Source organism: Megascapheus bottae, chromosome 16 (genome assembly GCF_031878675.1).
Source record: "Megascapheus bottae isolate mThoBot1 chromosome 16, mThoBot2.hap1, whole genome shotgun sequence".
NCBI classification, from domain to species: domain Eukaryota; kingdom Metazoa; phylum Chordata; class Mammalia; order Rodentia; family Geomyidae; genus Megascapheus; species Megascapheus bottae.
Window position 1 is genome coordinate 36700223 of NC_143524.1, and position 17036 is coordinate 36717258.

Here is a 17036-nt window from a genome sequence, read left to right on the forward strand (position 1 = left end):
GTAACCAATTCTACATATAAATGAAACATTTATAGAAATAACACTGATTTTTTTTAATTATCAGAAATTGTAAAGTGACATGACTCAATCTTGCTCTGGATATCAGTTTTCTTACCCATGAAATGAGGCGTTGAGACTTGAAATCCGAAGATTACTCTGGTTTAATGTTCCATGAGTTTATGAAAATATAATCAACAACAATAGCAAATCTTACCAGTTTCTGATTTGTTCAAAATTGATGAATAGGAGTAGCTTTGGCTGACATAATCACTGCTGGAGCCCACAGAACCTTCTCTTGGAAGTGGACCTACAAACCTGTCATGAACACTGTCATCCACATTACTGGAGTCGTCCTAAAATTCAGTACAACCAATATTTACTAAAGAGCACATGTGCTGTACCAGTGGGAAAATACTAAAAATCTAATGTAATAAAAGAGATATGTTATTGCAATTATTGCTACTACTAATACAAGTCCTCCCCACTTCCCATAGTAAGTTTGAAAGATGCAAGATACTTTCAATTTTGTAATGTTCTCTTACAAATGTCCTGTTTGTAGACAAACAGGAGATTTGTGTTCCTAATATATTAGAAGAACCACTGAAAATTCCTTTGTAACAGAGTTTACCAGTTTTACATAATCATCAGCAGTGAGGTAGGCCTGGCGAGGCTAGGAGATAATCAATATCAATAATAAATAATATAGTTTCCCATGGTCTCCAACAAGAAATTTCAAGGTAATCTGTAGTATGATGTAAGGGACTGAGGGGCATAAAAAGAGCATAGCAATTAAGACCTAAAGAATACCCATTGCACTCATATTCTGACTTATACGTTTATAACCTCTTTCTACAAACACTTAGAAATTTTTAAAGATTGCTAAGAATTTGTAAGTATGAATCTAAATTGTAAAACCAATGTTCTTTAAATTTAAGATTATACAACCAAATGAATGAATGCACTGGCAAAAACTGAAACATAGATCTTTATGATGTTTAATTCAGCAGCCCATGTTAACCTCAATAGAGTAACAGACTGTAGCTGTCAGTTAAATATATTCATATTATCATATACACTAGGAACAAACTAACACATGCAAACATTTATAAAATAATTATAAAACTTCTCTCTCCTGTTTCCTTTAGAAAACTGCATTCCCAAGTAGTGCACAAAAGTCATGAACAGAGGTTTCTAAATAGCTCACCAACAGTATTTGAGGTTGTTCACCATCTTTATCTGTCAAATGCAGATAGTTCTTCTTTCCTGGCTCAAAATTAGCATCAAGGAGAGACTTTTCACTGGTATGATCCAGTGGTACCTACAGGGATAAAAATGATAGATCAGATTATAACTAACATTAATTGCAACAATAAAAATACATAAATGGATTCACATACACCTTTATACAGTATTTTTCAGGAATTATTTTGATAAATTTCTGTTCATCCAGGTTTTTTTTTTTTTTGGCCAGTCCTGGGCTTGAACTCTGGGCCTGAGCACTGTCCTTGGACTTTGTCAAGGCTAGAGCTCTACCACTTGAGCCTTAGCACCACTTCCAGCTTTTTTCTATGTATGTGGTACCGAAGAATTGAACCCAGGTCTTTGTGCATGTTAGGCAAGCACTCTACCACTAGGCCAAACTCCCGGCCCTGATCATCCAGTTTTGGAATTAACCTATCTACTTAAAACCTATGATAGGCTGGGTGTGCTGGTGGCTCAAGCCTATAATTCTAGCTACTTAGGAAGGTTTGAAGACATAGCCTGGGTAGGAAAGTCCATGAGTCTCTAATCTCCAATAAACTACTCAGAAAAAGCTGCAAGTGGCACTGTGGCTCAAATAGTATGGCATTAGTCTTGAGTAAAAGAAGCTCAGGGACAGTGCCCAGGACCTCAGTTCAACTCCAAGGACCATCAAAAACAAAAAACAAAAACACTACTCACATTTCCCTACATCTAAAAATATGAAAGAGAAGGTAACAATTAAAATAATAAGTATTTTTCACAAAGTTCTGTATTTGTTTCCATGGTCTCTAAAATGTGTGTAAAAGAAAAAACACACGAGAAAAATGTTTAGGTTTCTTAAAGATAAATAAGATGTGGAAAAATGCATGACATCTTGGAATTACTCCTTTTTTTTTTTGCCAGTCCTGGGCTTGAGCTCAGGGCCTAAGCACTGTCCTTGGACTTTCTCAAGGCTAGAGTTCTATCACTGGAGCCTTAGCACCACTTCCAGCTTTTTTTTTTTTTCCCTATGTATGTGGTACTGAGGAATCGAACCCAGGTCTTCGTGCATGCTAGGAAAGCACTCTACCAGTAAGCCAAACTCCTGGCTCCAGAATTACTCTTTTGTGGTTTTGTTTGTTGTGTTGAGACTGGGCACTGTCCCTGAACTTTTTATGCTCAGGACTAAGTGCTCTACCAGTGAGCCACAGCTGCATTTTTGGTAGTGAAATGGGGATAATAGTATCACAGACTTTCCTGCCCCAGGTTGGCTCTGAATTATGTTACTCAGATCTTGGCCTCCAAGTAAAATATGATTATAGGTGTGACCCACAAGGGCCTAACATAGAACCATTCTCTTCTTTTGTAGGGTTTGAACTTGGGTCCTGGGTGCTGTCCCCAAGAACTTTGTCTCCCAAGGCTAACACTCTACCAATCTGAGTCACAGTGCCACTTCTGGTTTCCTGGTGGTTAAATGAAGGTAAGAATCTCAGAGACATACCAGCCTAGACTAGCTTTGAATTGAAATTCTCAGATCTCAGCCTCCTGAGTAGCTAGGATCACAGGCAGGAGCCACTGGCATCCAGCCAGAATTATTCTTTAAAGTGCAAGAGAAGAAAAAACTCTCGACAAAGTATTCAAAGTTTGAGATTAAATATTAGTTATCTTTATTTGCTCTGTTGGACTATCAATTTCATTGATTAGTTTCAAAAGATAAAACTACTTTAAAACATTAGTTCTATACTTTTTTTAAAATGTTGATTTTGGGGGCCGGGAGTTTGGCCTAGTGGTAGAGTGCTTGCCTGGCATGCATGAAGACTCAGGTTCTATACCTTGGTATGACATAAATAGAAAAAAAAAGCTGGAAGTGGTGCTGAGGCTCCAGTGGTAGAGCTCTAGCCTTAAGAAAGCACAAGAACAGCACTCAGGTCCTGAGTTTAAGCCCCAGGACTGGCAAAAAATAATAGCAATAATTTTTTTAAAACACTATGCCTTCCAAATACCATAGTAATACACACAGTTTCATTTGCTGTTAGAGGTTGGAAAACGTACAGCAATAGCACAGAATAGAAAGGGAAGATATAAGAAAAAACCATGGAGATGAAATAATAATGACATTTGACATTTGTGTTAAAAATAAATACTATAATATCAGGTAATTAAAATTACAAAGATTTGGGCTAGGGATGCAGTTCTGTGGTAGAGTGCTTCCAAAGCCCTGGCTTTGTTCCCAGCAGCAAAAAGAAGAGAGAGAGAAGAAAAGAATAAAGAGCAAGCAATAAGTTTGTCTAGAATACTAACTAAGACAATGAGATTAAGACAATACAGATTGAAGATCTCTGAATTAGAAGGCAATGTGAGTAGTATATTTAAACTAATCAATGCCTGTTCTATGATCATCTTAGATGCTTCACATTCACAGAGAAGTTAACAAGAATTCTTGAATATTAAAAATAAACAGATAACAAGAATCACTAAATATTTGAGGAAATGTTGCAATGGGAGAAATAAATGAAATAAATAAAAAAATAACAAGATTGAAATAAAAAATATACCCTCAAAAATATCTGAAACTGGGTGCCAGTGGTTCATGCCTGTAATTCTAGCTACTCAGGAGGCTGGGATATGAGGATCTGAGGCACTGTAGCTCAAAGTGGTAAGGTGCCAGACTTGAGCTGAAGAGGTCAGGGACAGCATCCAGGTCCAGAGTTTAAGCCCCACAACTGACCAAAAAAAAGGGGGAGGAGGAGGAAAAGAGGAAGGGAGGAAAAGATAGAGAAAGAGAGAAAAAGAGGGTAACATATTATAATGTCTAGGCTTTGCTACATCGTCAGTAATAATAACACCTACAATAAGCAATTAACAGCATACATGAAGCTACATAAAGTCTTAGGTTTACCATATCAGCAGTGTTGATTCCATTTCCCCATGCCAAATCAAAGGTTCCATTTATGTAGCCTACTTTGTTGGCTACATCTTCAAAGAGCTTTCTGACTAGAGTAGATGCTGGTAAATTTAAAGTGATCCGTTCATTCACCGTCTTTGAGTTCGTAGTATCTTGTATTATACATAAGACTCTAGGTTCTTCAGCAGCATTTTCTATCTGAAAATTTAAAAACGTATTATTTTTTATATTGCTTATCTTTAAAGGAAACTATAACTAATCATAACAATTTATGATTAAATGTAAGATAATCTACAAATTGTTTTCTTTGTGCCATTAGTAGCACTGTTTATTATGTCTGAAACACACCTCATTAAATATGTGAAACATTACAGGCACTGAGTATGTTTCTTTTGGAAAACTGGGGCACATTTTAGACTCAATAATCACTGTTGTAGCTATCTGATTTTGATCTTTGAGGATGTAGAACAACAGTCAACAAGCCAAGAAGATTTTAAGTTAAACATCACAAAACATATTCTTTAAAATCTGTCGTCATTCAAGCACAATCAAACTAAGCTTTTCTGGGTTTCAGAAAGATACAAATAGAAAACTACACAGAAGTTCAGCCAGAATGGGCTATTCAGAAACATGCTATATGAGAAAATGCATGCCTTTTCTCTTCTTCCTCCACCCCCCTTCTTTCTTGGTGCTGGGAATTGAATCCAGGGACACAAGCAACAAAGTCTCCTAATCTTTATGCCGTTGAAACTGTAACTAAGATATTATAAATAAAAATTTCATTTATGAATGCGTTGGGAGCTGTCACATATCCAAACAGATCTGCCAGAAGAGAAAACAAAGAAAAACAGCTTTTCTATTATCATTCTGGAAACCAATCACGAATTGTCCTTCCTTCTTTCATTTCATCAACCACCAGACAATTTGTTTTGGGGGCTCTTTTTTTCTTTTTGAAAAAAGGAAATTTCCAAAGACGTTATCCTTTTTATTAAGCTCTTGAAAAAAACAAATTCTTTTCAACTTTCCACCGGGGTAGAGGTCACAAACAGACTCATCAGATACATGAAGAATTTTTTTCCCTCCTTCACATTTACCTTCACCATCATCTACCAAGAAGCTAAAACCAAAATGCTGAGCTCAGCAACTCCCAGTGTCTTCCTTCTTCAAGTGATACTACCACAAAATTCTATCAATTCTACTTACTACATTTCCCTTGAACCTATCTCTAGATGATCAAAATACCTTAGATGAAATTATAACAGTAAGCTCCAGAAAACTCTGCTTTAAATCTTATATTCCATTACAGAACTATCTTTCTGGGGTTAGAGGCATAGTTCCCCTTGGCAGGGCACTGACAATGAGCCGAAGTGTTAGATATCCAGTTCCCATCCTGGTCTCTTTGGACAAAGTCTTTCTAGTACACAAATCCACTAATGTCAATCTCTTGCTTTCCCTATAAGTTGGGTGCATCAATCATTTAACTGAAGGACTTCTGACCATCCCCAGAATGGGCTATTCAGAAAGATGCTATATGAGAAAATGCATGCGTTTTCTCTTCTCCCTCCACCCACTTCTTTCTTGGTGCTGTGAACTGAGTCCAGAGCCTTATGCATGCTATTCAGTCACTACACACTGAGTACAGCCCAACTCCAAGAAATTATTTTCTTCTTTTTTAAGAAGAAAATCTCTAATCTTTGGTTGCATCTATATTATCCATTTTTAAGTAATAATTATCATTAACTAGTACTGAAAATAGGACAGACACAAATGTTTTTTGTTTACTTGATTAATTGCAATAAGAATCTTCTACAGTAATATATAATTTTAGATTTGCTGGACTGTGCAAGTTAAGATTGAACCAATTAATTCAGGACAGAAATGAGTTGATGTAAAAGTATGACATTTAAGCCTGGTGCTAGTGGCATATGCCTGTAATCCTAACTATGCAGGAGGCTGAGCTCTGGTGATTGGGGTTCAAAGCCAGTCCAGGCACAAAAGATCCCATAAGACTCATCTTCAATTAACCATCAGAAGTAGCACTGTGGCTCAGATTAAGGCTAGAGCCCTGGCCTTAAGCTGAAGAGCTCAGTGACAGTGCCCAGATGCAGGGCGCAAGCCGCACAACTGACCAAAAAAAAAAAATAAATATGACATTTAAAACAAATTGACCACCAATATTTCAGACAAATCAAAATTTAATTACCATTTTTACAACTGTACAGTATCATCTAATACATGGATTAGTAACAATTTACTTAATCCTACTACTTCATTTTGAGCTAGACTTCATTATACTTTTGAAAATAATTCTGTAGGCAATGAATTTTCAAGACTTAAAAAGTTACTACTTAAGGGCTGGGAGTTTAGCCTACTGGCAGAGTGCTTGCTTATCATGTACAAAGACCCAGGTTCAATTCCTCGGTACCACATACATAGAAACAAGCCAGAAATGCTGCTGTGGCTCAAGTGGTAGAGCTCTAGCCTTGAGAAAGCCCAAGGACAGTGCCCAGGCCCTGAGTTCAAGGCCCAAGAGTGGCAAAAAAAAAAATAGTTACTACTTAAAAAAGCAGTAACTCTGTAATGAATAAAACTTTGAACCTAGTCAGGCACAGCAACCACTTAGTAGGTAGAGGCAGGAGTACAAGGCCAGCTTAGTCAAATTCAGTGAGACTTTACCACGAAAATATAAACCAAAAGGCTAACTTAGTCAAATTCAGTGAGACTTTATCTCAAAAATATAAACCAAGAGGCTAACAAGGCAGAAGGTGACTCAAATGGCAGAGTAGCATAGAATGCTTGCCTTTTTTAAGTAAGGCAAATTAAAATCACATACTACAAAGGAAAGAAAATGTAGAGAAAAAATAACTTTGGACTCTATCTTCTAAAAATTTCTACATGTAGAATTTGTAGGCCAATCATACATATTCTACTCTAAAGTTGCAGGATCAATCACATTTTACTTCTGAATTCAGTTCTAGTATAATTTAAACACTAGCAACTTATAAACCATTACTTTCTATTCAATGTTCTGATTCATTCTTTATTTCATCTATAATTTAATATGTGGCCATCAACTGTAAATTGCATCAAACTTTATGAAGCACTGTTGTCAGCACTCATCACAATGAGGTGAAATTTTCTTTCCTCAATTCCAATGTGAGGAACAAATTGAAAAACTATTTTTCTATTTTAAGATAAAATAAATAAAATACACCAATAACTTTATAACCATTTTTCAAAAAGGGAAAAATTTTATAGCATGAGTTGAATATGCAATTTTCTGAAACACTTTTGGAACATAAAGAGTTTACCTAATTTCTTTTAGACTCTACCCTACACTGATCTTGTTTATGTGGAATAAAAAACAAAAACAGTATCATCATGAATTCTGAGCTAAAAATCCTTGGCTGTTCTCCCCCCACCTTTTTCCCCCTTCCCAGCTGGTATGACTGAATACCAACATAATGTGACAGAGTGACAGGATATAACTTAAGGATAGGCCTTAAGAAACCAGCAGCCTCAGGTTTATACCACTTGGAACTTTCCCTTTTACAAACTAGCCAGGATATCAGAAATCTAATGATCCTATGATCAACTTGCTTTCAGGAACCCTAGCAATCTACACAGAATAAAGGTGGACACTGAAAACACTGAGGTACCTGATATATGTGAACAGCCCTCCAGGACATTCCATCCAAAGCTAGGCAGTGGATGTCACACAGAAGCATAGATGAACTCATGCTCAAATACCATCAAATATAATTGTGAGAAAATACACTAAGAAGGGTATGACATTTTTTACACAGAAAATCTTGCCAAATACAAAGAACGGTAAAAATTACACAAAACTATTTTATAGATAATCCATAGCAATACTGCATTTGGGATAATAATGAAAAATGCATAGATTATATTTAATTTATATTTAACACTGTATATGTTAAGAATATTGTTTGTACATGAGTGCACTGAAAAAAACACACCTGAATTCTTCTGGCCATAGCCAGAAAAGAATCCTTAAGGGTTGTGAGTCATACCTCCAACTATGTGGAAGATACAGGAAGGAAAACAGTCATAGCCTAAAGCCAAACTGGGTAAAAAAAAAAAAAATTATAAAACTTTAGTTCTTATCTGAAAAACAATTAAAACAAAAAGGCCTGGGTTGGAAGTGTGGATCAAAAGATAGAGTGCCTGCCTAGCAAATTTGAGACCTTGAGTTCATACCCTAGTACTACCAAAAAAGTAAAAAAAGAAAGCCATATATTGGGATAAAAATAGAAAAAACACCGTTTTCTTCCAAAAATAAGCTTGCTGCTAGGAACAACTAGAACTGGTTGACATAGATAATTGTTCTGTATAAGAAAAGTTGTCTGCTGACCTGTCTCTAAAGAATCTTGTCTGCCAAGTAAGAGCATGAAGTACAGAAATGAAAGGGGAAAGGGAAAGGGGTGGGGCAAGGGAAGAGGAAAGGGGAAGGTTGAGTTAGGGAGGGAGGGAAAGAGAGAAAAAATAAACTATGGTGGCAATGTAACATACTTTTTCTCTATTTCTTGGTATGGAAACTGCTATAAGCTAAGAAATTAAGACTTAGACTATTATTCTTCTGCTCATTGCTAATATATTGCTATTGATTTTGAGAACTGAATATTTTTGCTGACTGAAATTTATAAAATTAGTAGCCTCATTCAGATTGTACCATTTTTATTTTAATAAGGGGCAATTACTTGGCTATGAATGTAGCTCTTAATTGACATGAAAAAAGATTATTTAAAAAATTTTTTAAATATATATTAGGGCTTGAACTCAGAGTCTAGGAGCTGTCCCTGAGATTTTTTTTGCTAAAGGCTAGTGGGTGGTCTACCACTTTGAGCTACAAGTTCACTTCCAGTTTTCTGGTGGTTAATTATAGGTAAATTCTCAAAGACTTTCCTGTCCAAACTGGCTTTGAACTTCTGATCCTCATATCTCAGTCTCCTAAGTAGCTAAGATTACGGGCTAGCTAAGATTACAGGTGTGAGCCACCAATGTCCAGATGAAGTAATATTATTTTTAAGAGCTGGGTGCAGTGGCTCACACCTGTAATCCTAGCTACTTAGGAGGCTGAAATCTGAGGATTGCAGTTCAAAGCCAGTCTGGGTACTAAAGACTGTGAGGCTCTTACTGCCAATTAACTAGGAAACCAAAAATGGGGCTGTGGCTCAAGGGGTAGGGCAGTAGCCCTGAGCTGAAGAGCTCAGGGACAATGCCTAGGGTTCAAGCCGCACTACTGACAAAAAAGAGGAGGAGGAGGAGGAGGAGGAGGAGGAGGAGGAGGAGGAGGAGGAGGAGGAGGAGGAGGGAAATATTTTTAAGATTCTTCTTTTATCTTTATCCCCAACCCAAAGATGACTCTGAAATATCCATGTGATTATTTTTAAGTGGTCTCTTGCCACACTCAGAAAGCATAAAAGACATTCATTGGAAAACTTTGGAGAGAAAAAAAAAACTTATAAAGGGACACAAGGGAAGTGAAGCATGAAGAAAAGGTTAGGATACAAAGCTACAGCCCAGGAAGTTTGGGTGTATAATATACACAAGACTGTCAGGAAGGTAGTAGTTTACTAAATTCATCAAATAAGATTTCTGGGTTGTAACTTTGTTAACTATTACATCTTTTAATTCCTAGACTATTACTATTTCAGAAAACAAGTCTGCAATAAATAAATACCATATCCAAAGGCAAAGCAAAAGATTCTGTGAAGATTTTGTTTTGTACAAGTCCCGGGGGACTTGAAACTCATGACCTGGGTACAGTCCCTGAGCATTTTTTGCTCATGGCTAGCGTTTTACCAAGATTTGAACCACAGCTAAAACTTCCACATTTTCAGTGGTTAATTGGAAATAAGAGTCTCTTTCCAGCTGGGATGGCTCAAATCCCAATCCTCAGATCTCAACCTCCTGCGTAGCTAAGATTACAGGCATGAGATCTAGGTACCCAGCCAGGTACTTGGGGCCATTGGCTTCTTAAAAACAAGGGGCTATCAAACATAAAACTTACTCATGGTGGCTTTTGTATTAGAATTCATAATAATAAAAGTCAAACAAGCATAAAACTTAAGACATGCCTTGTTATTAACTAAAAATGCTAACATGCTGTTACTTGTTCTGCTGTCTATTACACTAAATTAATTACATCAGCAGACTACCTGTAAAAATTTCTTCTTCATTTCATCAAAGATATTTTGTCTGCATCTCCAAAACACATCCTATGACATATAAGAACAAAATGAGTTACAAATTATTTCTATAAAATAAAGAGAAAAGACAAAATGAGAACAACTTTCCTAAGGACATTCATATGATAAAAATATATTATAAAGCATTACATATGTTACCTAGGCTATTTTTCCTAAATTATACTTGTAATTTTTACCTTGGACCTCACATAAACTCTTTATAGGTTCTATAAAAAAAGCCATGGTATAGTGATAAAGAATAATAACATATTAAAGAAAACAATAATCTATAATCAAGAGATAATCTTGAAAATTTTTGCTTTGATACTTTAGTTAATAAAAAGAGATTAATTGAGTTAAAAGGTAATCTAATAGCCGTACAGATTTTTTAAGGGAACTCTAAAATAACTTCTAGAGCAATTACTAATAATTTGGTATACAACCTACCAGAATCTTCTCCACTGTATACATACTTACCATGTTGAGGATATGTTATTTCTATCAAAACAGACATTCTATACAACATTTTGTTTCCTGTCCCTCAATACTCACCTTCCTGTGCCATAACTATTGTTTTCAAAATGGAGGCATTCCATTAAATAAAAACTATAATGTACTTATTTAAATCTGCTATTAGTCATTTAAGCTTTTTCAAACTTTTACTATACCATTGCTTATATATACAGTACTTTCCTTAAGATAATTTCCCAAAGAAAGAATTACGTCAAAGATTATATATACTCATTAAGATTTTGGGGTAAGATTTGACCCTTCCTTTCACATAAGAGTACTTAATTGCAAAAGTTGTCAGAACTGTTCTAGGTGCTTAGAATATAGCAGCAAATAAAGCCCATGTCTAAGCTATCATTATCAGGCACTCCTCATCGTTCAAGGCCTTTGCATTTGATGTAGAGTATGCCTGGATTGCTTTACCCCAGGAAAACCTCATCTCCTTGGATCAAATATTATTATGGTAGCTCTAAAACATGTCACAAAAGTAGTGGTCTAATCCTAGCCCTTTTAATATGGGCCAGGCTTAGTGACTTCTTATGCTTCACAACACTACTTTCAAGACTTAGTCAAAAAATAATACAACTTCTGGATGGCTTTTTTAGATGGTTGCCCTTATAACATAGGTACTACATGAGCCTGATCCTAGTGGCTCATGCCTATAATCCTAGCTACACAGGAGAATGAGATATGAGGATCAGTTTAAAGTCTGGCAGTAAATTCTTGCTAGAGACTCTTACCTTCAATTAAAAAGAAAAAGAAAAAGAAAAGAAGAGGGGCGGGGAGGCAGACTGAAAATGTGGCTCAAGTAGCAGAGTAACTAGTATGTGCAGAAAAGGCTGAGAGTGAGTTCAAGCCCTAGTACCTAAAAAAAAGAAAAAAGAGCAACATGTAGATGTCCTGGCCACAGCCAACTGATAAAATCAACATCAACTACCATGCATCTGAGTAAGGTAGTCTCTGTCTTAAGATCATTCAAAAGTTCCTAGACTTTCAGTTGCCCCCAGATGACACCAGAACAATAATAAGCTGCCACAACCCATTTTGCCTAAACTGTATCAGTGAAGAAGTCATGAGATTTGGGAACAGACTGTTATATAGCTACAAATAATTAGAACAGCCCACTTCTCAGTCACGTCCCTTTCTTATTATCTTATTCATAATTGGAGACCACTTAGTGCTCTTTATCCCCCTTTCCTCACTCCCATTTCCTCACTGTTCTTAACAACCACTTGATATGTCTGCTAGTATTTATCATTTATTATAAAACAAGATGAAATAGCTTGGATGTATCCTGTCCACTTAACTAAAAATCTAGATCTAATACAGAACAACAGGCAACACAGGACAGTGATTCCTAGGAAGCAAAAATAAACAAGGTGAACCACCTTCCAAGCTGCAGCAATGCAGGGAGAATGAGCCAAGGTAGAATATAGCATTCTCCCTGAGTTCAAAAGGGAGATGGAGTCAGTTCAGTGACAATTCACAGTTTAGACTATAAGAAAAGAAAGCTACCTGAACAGCAAACTTTGGAGATCTGTGAAGTAGTGTCCTCTGGATACTAAGTTTAAGAAAAGTTCACAATCTCTAGTATCTAAATGAAAATAAACACAAATCTGAAGCAGAAAACTACTATCTAGAATGAACAGAAAACCAACCATAGACAACAGAATCCATATTCAAGCACATAAAAAGTTTATAACTGTATTACATATTCAAGAACAGACAAAGGAAAAATCATGGAAGATTAAAATATGCAACTCCAGTTTTTAAAAATGAAAGTACTATATGTAAGATGTATACATAAAGAATAAGATGAACAAAGAAAACAAAATGAACAGATTAGGCACTGTGGAATAAAAAGATTAAGGAACTTGAAGACACAATAGTAGAAACCACAGAAATTAAAACAAAGAGAAAAAAAGAATAAAAAACAAGTGGATATAAAAGTGAACCATCTGCTGGGTAGGATTATGAAAGATTTTTGTGATAAAAGGAAAATGTTATCCATCTTGACTATGTCACTGTCAACCACTATCATGGCTATATACTATACTATTGTATCAGCACCCACCTAGAAAAAAAATTTTAAGCACGTTAAAAGTATAAAAAATGTAGACCAAAAGGATGTCATTAAAGAACTTCTAGATTTAAAAAAATCTGGGGCTTTGGGAGTATGCCCTAGTGGTAGATGGTAGAGTGCTTGACTACCATGCATGAAGCCCTGGGTTGAAGTCCTCAGTACCACATACACAGAAAAAATCGGAAGTGGTGCTGTGGCTGAAGTGTAGAGTGCTAGCCTTGAAAAAGCCCAGGCCCTGAGTTCAAGCCCCAGGACTGGCAAAAAAAAAAAAAAATCTGAGGAGTTAAGGAATGCCTCAGTTGGTAGAACACCAGCCAGAGAGTGAAAATGTCAGGTATCATAGGTTTTGGTCTCAGCCAAAAAACAAAACAAAACAAACAAAACAACTGAGTGCATAAAAAGATAAGCAATGATAAGATGAGTGCTGGTGACTCAGACCTATAATCCTAGCTAGTCAAGAGGCTAAGAGCTGGGGATTTGGGGATGAAGCCAGTTAGCCCAGTGTAAAGCCCAAAAGATTCTTATCTCAAATTAATCATCAAAAAGCCTGAAGTGAAGCTGTGGCTCAAGGGATAGAACACCAGCCTGGGGAGGGGGGGGAACCTTAGAAAAAAATACTGAGTTCAAATCCTAGAACTGACACTCCTTTTTCTCCCCACCCACACACAAAAAATATAAGCAATAAATTATCAATTACTAGTGAACATTTACAAATAATAAAATTAACACTACTAGTCTTAGAATAATTGTATAAATTACTGAGAGACAGTATTATAAAAAATGGTCAAAAAGGGACTGGGAGTTTGGCCTAGTGGTAGAGTCTTGCCTAGCATGCACGAAGACCCAGGTTCAATTCCTCAGTACCACATACATAGAAAAAAGCCGGAAGTGGTGCTGAGGCTCAAGTGGTAGAGCTCTAGCCTTGCGAAAGTCCAAGGACAGTGCTCAAGCCCTGAGCTCAAGCCCAGGACTGGCAAAAAAAAAAACACGTCAAAAAACATAAACTAGAACTCAGAAAAAGAACAAACAGCTCACAAACCAATTTTTAAATAAGCAAAACTGTCAATGAACAAAAAAGGCAATTAAAGAATCAAGTCTTATGCTGTGAATGTGGCTTGGTGGTAGAGTGCTTAGCTAGCATGCATGAGGTCCTGGATTCCATTACTTAGTACCACATAAATTTAAAAAGTTGGAAGTGATCTCAAATGATAGAGTGTTCGCCTTGAACAAAGAGTTCAGGCCCATAGGACTGGCAGCAAATAAAAAATAGAAGAATCAGACTTCCAAGAATTCTCACTCACTATGTGATTGCAAACTGATATGGTCCTTCAGGAAAAGTTTGACATTATCAACAAACAGAACATAGGTTTATCCTACACTCCATCAATATTACCACTAAAAATATCTACCCAGCCATCTATCCAACTATGGATTCATTTATTCATCTATCTTTCCTCTGAAACTAGAGAACCTCTAGCCTTACAAATTAGGAAACATGTACAGAAATGTTCAGAACTACCGTTGCTTAAAATAACACAAAACTGTAAGCATCCCAGATATGTTTCAATGGATATATGATATTCATAGAATGAAGACTACATAATAAAGTATAAACTACTATTATGTCCAACAATATGGATGAATCTCAAAAACAAAACTAAAAGGGCAAATCATAGGAGAAGGAAAGAGGGAAGGCTCAAAAAAGAGCTAAAAGACACAAGAACTAAAACTGACAAATTTGGAAAAAGGCACAATCATTCATATTAAAGAAGCTGAGCAAACCCAAAGCAAGATAAACCTAAAGAAATCCATGTCACAACACATCATTATCAAGGTCCTTGAAAGAATTTTGAAAGTAGTGACAAGGAAAAAAAATTTTTACTCTGAAGGCAAAACAACTCAAATGAGAGCAGATTTTACACCAGAAACAATGACAAAAGAAAGTGGTACAAAACCTTTCAAGGGCCAAAGAAAAGAAATGTTAACCCAGAATGATATACACAATGAAATATCCTCCTGGTATCATGAAATCAAGGTACTCTCAAATGAAGGTATCTCAGAGATTTCTTGCCAGTAGATCTAGTATAAAAGATCACTTCAAGGGAAGTTCTCTAAAAAGAAGTGAAAACTCTGGGGCCGGGAGTTTGGCCTAGTGGTTAAAGTGTTTGCCTAGCATGCATGAAGACCCGGGTTCGATTCCTCGGCACCACATACATAGAAAAAAAAAAGCCGGAAGTGGTACTGAGGCTCAAGTGGTAGAGCTCTAGCCTTGAGAAAGTCCAAGGACAGTGCTCTGAGCCCAAGCCCAGGACTGGCAAAAAAAAAAAAAAAAAGAAGTGAAAACTCCAAACAACCATTTTGAATTAAAAGTGAACTATGATCATGGATAAATAGCTAATATGAGTGGGTGCTGGTGGCTCACACCTGTAATCCTAGCTATTCAGGAGGCTGAAATCTGAAAATTGTGGTTCAAAGCCAGCCCAAGGAGGAAAGTTCATGAGACTCATTAACCAGGAGAAATCAGAAGTAGTGTTGTGGCCCAAAATGGTAGAACACTAGCCTTGAGTGAAAAAGCTCAGGGGCAGTGCCCAAACCCTGAGTTTTAGCCCCATGACCAACAAAATAAATAAACAAGTAAATAGTTAATATGAGTAAACAGAACACTAACCTAATTAACACTGTGCAAAACTATATTATAAAGGAATTTTTATAAGATGATTTATTTAACAACTGTAAATTATTCAATGTGAATAGGCTGTTTCTACAGAAATGTAGAGCTCAGTCAAGTCTACAGGTGCCTCCTGTTAGGTTATTATTAATACTGGAAAGTCAAATTTAACTAAAATCATTTTGGTTACAGCTTTTGCAGAATAAATTGTGATGTGAGTGTTGGAACTGCCCATAAATCTAAAAAAATTTACTTCTAGGTAGAACCAGAGAACTAAAAGACCTTTCTTTTCTTTTTTGTTGGTTGTGTGGCTTGAACTCTGGGCCTGGGCACTGTCTCTGAGCTCTTTCAGCTCAAGGCTAGTACTCTACCACTTGTGCTCTACCACTTAAGCCACAGGGCTACTTCTGGTTTTCTGGTGGGTAATTGGAGATAAGAGTCTCATGGACTTTCGTGCCCAGGCTGGCTTTGAAGCATGATTCTCAGATCTCTGCCTCCCAAATAGCTAAGATTACAGGCATGAGTCACCAGTGGCTGGCAATAAATAACATTTCTTTTCTTTTTTTGCCAGTCCTGGAGCTCAAACTCAGGGCCTGGGTACTGTTCTTAAACTTTCTCAGGGCTAACATTCTACTACTTGTGCCACAGCACTCCTTCCAGCTTTCTCTATGTATGTAGAACCTAGGATAGGCAAGCACTCTACACTAAGCCACACTCCCAGCATGTGTGTGTGCATGTGTGTGCGCTCACACCCCCTCCTTTCCTCCCTCCTCCTCCTCTTCTCCCTCTCTCTCTTGGCCAGTCTTGGATCTTGAATTCATAGCCTGGGCACTGTGTGTGTAGTTCCTAGGAATCAAACCCAGGGCTTCAGGCATACTAAGCAAACACTCTACTACTAGGCCACACTATTGGCTCCACTAAAAGATTTTTCTACACCATGTATAATAGCATTATTTACAAAAGTTAAAAAAAAAACAACAACAGAAGCAATCTAATAAGAGGATAAACAAATGGATAAGCATTTATACACATACACAACAGAATTTTTCAGACTTACAAGGAATAAGATCTTGGTCATACTACAACACAGATGAATCTTGTTATATATGTTATAGCTCAAAGACATCAAGCTCCTAAGGCTGATCAAACACACTGGCTAAATTGCAGGATACAAAATTAATCCACAAAAATCTGTAGCCTTCCTGTACACCAACAATGTACAAGCAGAGAGAGAAATCAGGAAACTATGTCCATTTTAAAAAATTAGATACTGGGGCATAACTTTAACCAAAGAACAAAATATCTTTATAGTGAAAACTATAAAAATTTGAAGAAATCCAAGCTGACATCAGGAAATGATCTTTGAAAGACCTTCCATGTTCATGGTAGAATATTGTGAAAGTTGCCATACTTTCATGAAATACAAATTCAATG

The 17036-nt window shown here is 36.6% G+C and overlaps 1 protein-coding gene across 2 annotated transcripts in view; it reads right to left on the reverse strand.

Moving 5' to 3' along the window:
- The window catches only part of Usp47 (ubiquitin specific peptidase 47), a 76140-nt gene that overhangs the window by 46835 nt on the left and 12269 nt on the right, over positions 1-17036 (reverse strand). Inside the window, exons 2-5 of one of the 2 annotated variants that reach the window (XM_090348144.1) lie at positions 10312-10371; positions 4121-4324; positions 1205-1318; positions 215-353 (exon numbers count right to left, since the gene is read on the reverse strand). In XM_090348144.1, the coding sequence (XP_090204270.1) occupies positions 215-353; positions 1205-1318; positions 4121-4324; positions 10312-10371 (517 nt within the window). The remainder of the gene's footprint in view (positions 1-214; positions 354-1204; positions 1319-4120; positions 4325-10311; positions 10372-17036) is intronic. The other variant, XM_090348145.1, reaches the window with a different exon arrangement.